At 39.1% G+C, this 10,518-nt stretch overlaps 1 protein-coding gene across 1 annotated transcript; it reads left to right on the forward strand.

Annotated features, from left to right (window-relative positions):
• The first annotated feature begins 228 nt into the window (after positions 1–228).
• GPR65 (G protein-coupled receptor 65) lies at positions 229–6,540 on the forward strand. The gene is made up of 3 exons (XM_051621355.1): positions 229–263; positions 2,234–2,329; positions 5,382–6,540. The coding sequence occupies exon 3, from the start codon at positions 5,503–5,505 to the stop codon at positions 6,538–6,540; it is 1,038 nt and encodes a 345-aa protein (XP_051477315.1). The 5' UTR covers positions 229–263; positions 2,234–2,329; positions 5,382–5,502.
• The last annotated feature ends 3,978 nt before the right edge of the window (positions 6,541–10,518 follow it).

A 10,518-nucleotide genomic window follows, 5' to 3' on the forward strand; every position in this document is an offset into this window, starting at 1 on the left:
ATCTCTGCATACTTCTACATAACTGTGTTGTCTTTAGTTTAGATTAACAAGATACTTAGGAGAAAAAAAAAAAGAAAAAAAAAAGAGCAAAAAAAAAGAGAGAGATAAAAAAGGTTGAGAGACGTATGTGCTGTTGCCTCATTGGTGTAACCGAGAGCAGCTTCCTGTTAATTTTAGCAGTCTTTCTTCTCAGAAGCAGACACGGGTTACACTACAGATGGCATCACAGTGAAACTGCTACACGGGGACACATGGCTGGTTAGGTAAGTGTTCAAAACCCAAGAATTCAGATACACGATATATGTTCTCGTGCAGAATTCAACCTGTCTCTCCCTTGATGTGAGGCTGACATCATACAACAAAAAGAAGCGACACAAAAGGGCCAGAAATTACTGCTTTGAGAGGAGGAGTGTTTCACTCCCAGCAAGGGTGAGACATGAGGCAAAAGAGCACATGACATCAGAATATTGAATAGAAAACACATGGCAGCTTGATTTATTGTTGTAATGGTATTGCTGTGATCAAGAACATGTTGCTTAGGAGAGGAGGGACGGATGGAAAAAAACAGTGTTTGGGGGTGACTTGTAGGGATTCTGAGCTGTCCTGTCTTCACTGCTGAACCGGCTGTCTTCATAGGGGATTCCAGTAGCTCTTCTATTACTGTTCTTTAATAATTGATGGCACTAACAAGATACTCAGCACTGCTTATATGAATATGTACAATGCTTTAAACTTAGCAGAAAAAATAAGCTGTGCTGAAAATAGCTTCTTAGAATACTAAGCATCGTGTACATGAAAATATTTTGTACACCATCTTTCTGTATTCATAGGGGAAAACATGATGTACGTAAACATATAGCAAAATAATACTCTACTGTATGGCCTACATCCTAAAAATCATAGCATTTTTTTTCTGCATGCTTATGTTAACATAATTGGTATGGTCTATAAAACAGTCTGTAAAGTTCAAATGAGTGAGGCCTGTTTGAGTCTTTGCAGAATCTCATGGGGACCTGTCAGTGAGATTTAGTGTTGCATGAGGAAAAGTGACGTTCATTTTAAACAAAAAATGTCCACATTACTGAAAGGCATATTTTATAAACTGTGAAGGTTTTCAGAATTAAGCTATGAGATCTGCTCATTAGAAATAAAGGTCTAACTATGGAAGGTCATTGTACTTGAGGAAATCAGCCTTGCACTATAACTTAACTTTAGAATGGAAAGCAATCTACTTTGTTGAAATTTCTTTGAGAGAAAAACTCAGAAAACCATCCGTCCTTCCATCTTACAGCACCAGCACAGCAGCTACTGCAGTAGCTCACACAATATTGCTTTCTTCCTCAGAAACTTACCTAAAAACCAAGGTATTTTCAAAAGACATACCACATTATAATGAATATTGCTTACACCCCTTTATGAACTTGAATTTGAAATTAAGGGGGAAATACATCAGTTTCAGATGTTCCCAGAATTAAAGTGGTGTTTATGAGCTAATGGAACAATTTATTTTTTTTAATTAGTGTCTAAACTTTTTCTGTTAATAGCACAAAATCCTTGCAGTCTTCTTCATTCCTAGTTTCCCAGTTTGTGGTAGAATTCATTTATCTGAAAAATAAAAAAGCTTCTTTCATTCTTCCCTTGTAAAGCTGCTTATGAATGAAAGTATTTTCTTCTTTTAAACTTGTGGTTATGGAAGTATAGCCTTATACTTACTGCGTTATTTTCAGAATCTCATAAACAGAGAGACTGCTTAAAGCTCTCTTTGAATCTGAAAACAACACTGTAGTAATGCAGCAATACCAATACAATATGTAGTGAGTACTTTTCTCCATAAGCTTTCAAAAGGTTTGTTTGGAGGCTTGTTTGCATACATTACTTGAAGCATAGTATTTGCTACTCCAGTTCTCTAAATTTTATGTCTTACTGACTTCTTTCACAGTTCTTGTACAGCAGGTTTTCTGTAGCAAAATGACAAAGAGACACAGGGACAATGATAATAATTGAATAATGTGGCTAAATTAAAAAGTTACTATTGAGATTTATTTTTTTTTCATTTGAAACACATGTGATACCAAAACAAGTCTATAAAGTAAGTCACAAGGGTACAGAAGTAGTCATAGTGGGTTCAGACTATGAAAGTCAAAACATGAGACTGTATTTTTAAACAGAAATTCCTCCACAGTTTTAAAGAAAAATAACACTCCAGGAAAAATTATCAAACATTGTGTTTTAGGATAGCTGTAAGCCAATAGCATCCTCCTGAGAGAAACCAGCAGGTATGCTCAGTAACTGAGAGAAAACCTGGGAATGCTTCAGATCATTAATTCAGGTAAGACAAATAATTTTGCATTATATAGTCCTAATTATCATAAAAAACCTAAGCAAGGAATTATGATAAGGATCATTTCCCCTGAGTGAAGGCCCCAAGTAACTAATAAAATGTGGTGTAGTCCAGGCAAAAAAATGCTTACTGCTTTTATGTTTCTGTGCAAGAAACTGCAGCACGCTTTGTGGCATACTTCATTTGCTGGTTCTTTGACACACTTCCGAATAGGTCATCAACATATGCCAGAGTGACACACTTCTGGTTGTTACTCTCATTAAAAGCATGTCCTTGTATGAGTAGCATCAAATGTGTCATCAAAGCTGGGACAGGGATTATGTGGGGAATTTTAGACAGCCTCCAGGTGTTACCCATATAAACTATTTGTAATACTGGTTAAAAATAATTGAAAACCATGGGGTACAGTGACCTGTGAACATGACAGGACTGAACAGAACAGGACAGAATAAAATTGTGAAGGTGGCAAATTTCACGGAGTCTCAGGTCTCTTCTTTGAATCCCATCTTCGGTGTCCCAGCCTGCCATTAGCCATTTATGTCTTAAGATACTAGTTCCTAAGGCAGATGTGGAAAAAGCAAAGCAAGGACTTGCCCCAAAGAACATGCAGTTTCTTCAGACAGGTGAAAAATAAGGACAAGGTTTTTTTACCTTATGATCAGTGAGATCAATAGAGCAAAGCTAGAAAGAGAAGGATTAAGAAACAATGGTGGGTGGTATGATGAAATTGGCATATTGGTCTGTGAGTATATAAGAAAGAGCTGATGAAGGCAACTCTGAGAGGAGCTGTTTTAAGTAACATGGAGACAAGTTGGGAGCTTGTAAGGATAATTAATCTATAATAGAACAAGTCAACTAACAATGGAGAAAGAGTTTGTGGGGGAGGGAGAAGGAATTCCAGTTTCTCAGTCACACGACTAGTGAACACTGCCTCATACACTTGTTACATTACAAACATGCTTCTGAAAGGGCATGTTTCCCTGATAGACATGAAGAGACCTGCCAGAGGAAAAGAGGTGCTAAAATGTGATTAGAATAAGAGGTAGGTATTTTATCTTTTATTCATCTGGTCAGTCTGCATATGTGTGCTTTGCTTTTGGTGAGAAGTGGGTCAGCAAAACCCTGGGATCCAATTTCTAGAGCTAGATTTTTAATTTGTTATACTTATCTATATTGGTGGGTTTACAATGCCCTATTTACTGTGCGGTTTCATTAAACCACACTGAAAAGCAGACATATTTCTCTTACATACAGACACTGCAGTCTTTTAAATTTGTCATCACGTAAGCAAAGCAGCTCAATGAACCCAACTGCCAAGTCCTCAATAATTTTCCTTGTCTTTCAAGCCTGTGAATGAATTTAGCTCTAACTGTGAAAGGTTAGCCAACTTGATAAAATTAAACAGTGGCTGGCAAAATTAAATGTGATTTCTGACTAGTTTTGTCATGACCATGTTTTTCCCTTAATGTACATGTATTTTTTTAATATTTTTTTTTAATGGAAAAAAGATCCAGATAATAACCTCTCTACAGAGGCAAAAAACCTACTTGGCTTTCTCTGAAAAACCCACAAACCTACACTAACACATCAGACTCATACAAGGCAGAATGAATTTGCCTACCACACGGGAAAATCCCTGCACCCAAGTTGTCTTCAGTTTAAGCTGTTTCCCATGTAGGAGCAGTTGTAGATGGTGCTATCTTGCAATCTAGTCGTTCTGCAATCTCCCTCCTCTGCTGGCAGTCTAGCCTCAAACCACAGATGAGTTATCACACACAGTGTCTGAAGCACTTAGTATGTTTGGCAATAGAGCTGGACCACAACAAATATTCCCCGTTCTTGTTTTTCCTGTACTTAGCAATTAGATCTTTGGAAAAGAGAATTACTTGTTGTCAGGGCTGCGATGTAATGAGTATCAGCTGTCTCATAGCTATAGTTGTAAACCCTTTCTTACTTAATCATTGAACCATAAAATGGTTTGGGCTGGAAGCAACATTAAAGATCATCTAGTTCCAACCCCCCTGCATGGGCAGGGACACCTCCCACTAGATCACATTGCTCAAAGTCCCATCCTGTCTGGCCTTGAACACTTCCAGGGATGAGGCATCCACAATTTCCCTGGGCAGCCTATTCCAGTGTCTCACCACCCTCATGGTAAAGAATTTCTTCCTAAAGAAAAGGTCAGCTTCTAAGGCTCAAGATGGAACTCCTCCAGTCCCACACTTTAGTCACAGCTGCTGTTTCACTGTTTTCATGTTGAAGCTGTTAACACCCATAGCCCTGGTAGTGCCCAAGGCAATTAATTAATTGCTAATGATTTTATAAACTCATGCATTGCATGGTAACTGCAATTCTTAGAGGAAAGAAGTGTAAATGAAAAATTGTGCTCAGAGAGGGAGTCTAAGAGACACCCTGGCAGATACTCCTGTGTATGCAGGAACCCACTATCCTGCCACGTTTCACCTGAGGATTCCTGAGATATGCAGTAAGCTTTGCTGGAATAGCCCAGTTGATGACAAGTTCTTGGAGGATCACATACAGAGGACAGAGGGGAAGCAGGGAAGTGTGAGGATTCAAGAAGACAAGAGAGTGATTTGCAATAGGGAAACATAACAGTCACGCATTCTCTTCTTCTGAGCACATACCAACATCTAGTGGTACCTGAATCCCTATCTTTCTGTTCTTGTCTGTCTATTGACTTAGAAGGGAGGAGGTTATTTGGGATAAGAAATCTGTCATATTTGTATGGCCAAAGCCCTATTCTGCTTACCAGAATAACAGCAAGTACACTTCTGTTATTTATGGTGCACATTGTGCTCTCCTTCAACTCCCCCACAAGAGGGACCTGGGATTGTAGGACCCTACCCCTCTGGGAGTGTCTGAACTACTTACCTACTTTTGCTGTAGAAGCTTGCATCTGACTCACCTTGACCACCTTAGACATTTTCTTTCTTCGAAAAAAGAGTAAAACCCACCAAGAAGCCCATAAAAAACAAAGAGAAGTGGTATTATTGCTGACAGTTTTCATTTTTGGTAACAGAAGGCTGGAATCTTACCATCCAGGTCGTGAAGAACTAACAGATGACCACCCATTGGACTACAGAGGGTTTATTATTGCACCAAGGCTGGAATTAGCCCGAAGATACTACTCGGGGTGAACAATGAACAACACTGCTAAGTGCCATGATGATCACACCCTGGATAAGTATTTGTTTCCATTTGTGTACAGCATTGTGATGATAATCAGTATTCCCATCAACTGCATATCCCTCTATGCATCTTGCATTCAGGTGAGGAAAAAGAATGAGTTAGCAGTCTACCTCTTCAGCCTATCCCTGGCTGACCTTTTGTACTCTGTGATTCTGCCTCTGTGGATTGATTATGCTTGGAATGGAGATAACTGGAGGCTATCTGCTTCACTTTGTCAGATAGCTGCCTTCCTTATGTATATGAATTTCTACACCAGCACAGCATTCCTTGCTTGCATCTCTGTTGACAGGTACCTGGCATTAGTTCACCCCTTGAAGTTCCAGCACTTGCGCACAAGAAGATTTTCATTGATTGTCAGCATAATTGTTTGGGTTCTGGAAAGCATTTTTAATTCAGTCATACTGGTGAAAAAAGACGTATTCAGTGATCCTTGCAATTTCACTAATCATACATTATGCTATGATAAATACCCCCTGGAATGGTGGCAGGCTCGGATAAATTTGTTCCGGATATGCTCAGGATACCTTGTTCCTCTGATAATCCTTGTGTTTTGCTACCATAAAATCTACAAAGTAGTGAGGGATAATCAAGCAACAGTAGATGAAGAAAAGAAAAAAGTGAGGAAACTTATTCTGAATATCACAGTTACTTTTGTTGTTTGCTTCACTCCTTATCACGTCATATTGCTTATTCGCAGCATCAAAGAACCTTACACCAGGGACCCACAAATTTTGCAGTTGATGTATAAGGTTTACAGAATCACACAAGCCTTCACAAGTTTGAATTGCATTGCTGATCCTATTCTTTACTGCTTTGTGAGTGAAACTGCACGAACAGACATATTGAATTTGTTCAGGTGTTGCTTATGCCTACAAAAGCATGAGGGACACCAAGCAAAAGACCATGCTCTGTGCAGTTCTGCTACGAAGACCAGTGCGCTGATCACCTACAAAACTTCCTGTGAAACAGAGACTGTCAAAAATGCCTGAGCAAGCACTATTCAAAGTAATATTGGATAACATAAAGGGGAAAAGAAAAAAAATTCTTCCTCAGTCTGTACCTCAGACATACCCCAAAAGTCACAGATACTAATATAAATTAAACCAGTAGCTGGAGCTGATGAGGCTTTATTACAGGGTCAATTAAATCAATGAAGTATCAACAGGTATTAGGCTTGGTACATAAATCTATGTCAACAAATAAACACACAGTCAAGAAATATGACTATGACATGCTGACAAAATTCCTGAGGATCCCCCACAGAGCTGCCTCCTATTGCAGCTTGCTGGGTAGCCTGCATGCTGGGCATACATGTGCTCAGCTGAAGAAAGGCTGAAGTCCTCTTAACCTAGTCATTTGTTTTCCAGTTTTAGTAGAAACCTAAAGCTTGGCTGAGAAGGAGCCCCAAAAGGGTTTCTTTCCTTTCTTTTAAATCAGTACTGAGGTAGAGATGAATAAAGCATGCACACACATGGAGATCACTGAAATTATTGACAAAGGTGCAGACAGAGGGAGAGTGGTAAAACTCCTTAATTTCATGGTGTAATTTATGCTGCTGTGATGGTTCCTGTGTTCTAGTAGTGACTCAAGTCATACCTTCAGCATACCTGAGGTTTGCCACTTTTTAAAATTGTTTACCTCATGTGGATGGATACTTACCTGCTCTTAAGCTTTTAAACTGTTGTTTTCTTTGGAACATCTATTCTCGAATGTATAAACATATGTCATATTGTTTCATTACAATATCAATATTGGGTTTCAGAGAGTCAAAGATTCATTACTTCAAGTACATAGAAAGAAGCAAATACTAGCCATCAGTGGTTTAACTTGGATTAACTTTTTCCTGATACATACAGTGACAAAAGGGAAAAATGGAGAGCTGAGGTTTCAGGTATCCACAACTTTATGGACCAGCCTTTTAGCCTTGCTTATTATGACAGAAATCTGGAGTGTCGGTTATGTTTGCAGAGTCAAAAGAGCAATACGGATTATATCCATCTACTTAACTGCCCCTGGAGACCTCAGCTAAAAGTTCCAGAGCTCTTAGTCTGTTAATTTTTAAAAAATCAAACAACAAACCAACAAAAAATACTGACAAACCAGCAAAGAATGTTAATGTAGCAACAAATTATATGAATGGCAGCAAAAAACCCCTCACTTTGGAAGGGTTGAAGTTAGCAGAAGTATAGCTACTAATTCAGGTATCTGTTCCTGTGCAGGCCCCTGCAACAGCTGTGTAGTTCCCTGGTAGCAACAGAAACTTGACCTCTGAAAAGAGCCAAAATACCATGGAAAATCCTTTTTTTTTTTCCCTCCAGTCACAAACTTTTCACTTTTGTCCAGTTGCCAGGAAGAACATTTGGTTATGGTGGCTGTCCAGTTTCATGGGGAACTTTTTCTTTCCATCAAAAAATTCCCCTCTAGCAAGTCTGTGTAGTGGAAAGATTTTGAACAGCAATTTCCCAGCACACTTCTAGGTCTGACATTATACTAGGATAATTAGTATATAGGGGTCACGAACGATATGAAACTTCTAATTAGAAGATCCCTCTACTTGGAAATTACAAATTTTTCCATTACAAAGAGACACTTTCATTGTTTTCATGAGTTCCTCTTTGTGTCTATTTATATTTTCAATTAATTTCACATTCCAACAGAGGAACTTGAGAGGCTGAGGAGGCTGGACTTGTTCAGAAGGGCTTTGGGGAGCCTAATGGCAGCCTTGCAATACTTGCAGTGGGGGTACTAAGAAGATGGAGCCAAGCTCTTCACAAGAGTGCATAGCAGGAGGACAAGAAATCCTGTGCATAACTTGAAGCAAGAAGGGTCAGAGTTGATATAAGGAAAAACTTTTGAACTATGAGGACTGTCAAGCAGTGGAGCAGGTTGCACCAAGATGTTCTGCATACTCCAGCCTCACACGTTTTCAAGACAAAACTGAAGAAAGCCCTGAACAACCTGGTCTGGCCTCATATCTGAGCTTCCTTTGAGTAGAAGTTAGGACTAGAGACTTCCTGGGGTCCCTTCCAAAAATAATTGTCCTGTGATGCTTTGAGCTATGGCACTATTCTGGCTTTTGTGTTCCTCTTTAAAAAAAGTATGTTCCCTTCCCTTCTTTCTTTTCATTTGCTGTATTTTGTTTTGTTTTGGTATGAGGGTTTTTTTCAATAATAACTCCTTATATATTATGAAGCAAAAATATGCAATCAGCAATGCAAGTTACTTCACCACAGACTTGTTCCTATGCTGACATATGTATTTTGCAAAAGAATGTGAAATTTTCCTGCAGCACTGGAATAAAAGCAGAACCAAATTTCACTGTAACTTCATGAAAAAAGAACTCACTGTTCATTTCTAGACATGCCAGAAATGTTGGAAATTAAGTTATATTGGGGTTTCTAATTTATTTTGAATAAAGAATAGTGAAAACTAAAATTAACCAACAAAACAGAGTCAAATTTAACTTATACATCAGGGAGCAGTGAGAGCTGCCTTCTCTGCAAGGGTCAGGGCACCAGGAGCTGAAAGTGACAGCCAGGCAGGTTAGGCAGCATCCTCACTGAGAAGCCACAAAGCCATACAGGCCCATGGCACCCCAGCGAAGCACACAGAGCAGGTTTGGTGGTAGGAACCACTGCTGGCGAGCAGCCCTGTGATCACCACACAAATCAATAGCGATGAAGCTGCTCTGAGGTCAAACCAGGAAGCCAAGCCAGGAAGGCAAGGTCTGGGTCAGCAAGGTATGAGGCTGGACATGGCTGCATCATGTCAGTACTGGCCTCTGCACAAGCAGCCAAAACCCAAAGAGGCAGGAAATGAGACCACGCTACCTCCCTGTGTTGCTGAAGATCCACTTCAAGATAAAGGAAAACAATTATGGCTGGCCTGTAGGCTGGGCTTCACAAAAAGCTCAGATAAGTTCAGGGTCCTGTCACTTTATGATAAAAAAATGTAGGTACATAATTCCTTAGATTATTCTGGAATTCTCAGTCTATGTGTTTAAATTGCAGCCCTCTGGAGAAATGAGGAAACTTTTAGATGTAAAGACTACAATGTCCTGTACTTCAATCATTTGTGTATTTACCTGATTATTCTTACATAGCTAAAAATTTACACTTTTTTTTCATTCTTTATCCAAATGTTTTTCTCCCAGCTGGGGAATTCACTGTATAAAAGTGAACATCTATGTTCTTTTTAAAATTGCAGTGTTCCAGGAGAGATACTTTTCACTACGCAAAGGTGGCATAGTGAAAAGTAAATGTCTTCATCCAGTCTCCAAGCCATGCCCATGTCCTGTTGTTACTGAATGTTCCACCTAGAATTCCCAATGGCTCTGCTGGCAAAAACAAGTGCAAATTCACAGGAACACTTCCCAAAGCAAAGACATTCCTTACAGAAATGGGTTTATAAAATCTAAGTGTCTTTAATGACAAGAAGTTCCATTTTCCTCACAAACAACGCCAAAAGCGTTGTTATATGGCCTCAGTAAGTCACTTTAGTTCCTGTCTCACTTCCCAATCTATATAATTAGAATATGGATAATTAAAAGGGCTTGTGATGGTAATTTAGTTAATATCCACAGGGTATGAAATGTTAGTGCCAAATGGTATTGTCAGCAGAGTAACAGCAGAGGTGAATTTATATGTCAGTTATTCACTTAAAGCAGAATATATTTGCCAAAAGTCCTGCAAAGGTATAGCTCAGTGTCCTAAATTTGGAGCTTCTCAGTAAACTATGGTGACCTAATTGGTAGAATTTCAGACTTCATTTGATTTGTTTTTCCTAGAATCTTAGCCACACCCTGCATCACTGCATTCGTGATACAGATCATTGTTCTTTCCTGATGTAGCTAAACATCAGCTTTGCCTTGTTAACATCATTGGGTCAGTCCTGACTCACATGGTTTTAGGCTCTAACACTGTAACTTTAGAGCCACTGAGACAGATGAAAGTAAGTTCGAATTTAAA

Source organism: Apus apus, chromosome 5 (assembly GCF_020740795.1).
Source record: "Apus apus isolate bApuApu2 chromosome 5, bApuApu2.pri.cur, whole genome shotgun sequence".
NCBI lineage: Eukaryota > Metazoa > Chordata > Aves > Apodiformes > Apodidae > Apus > Apus apus.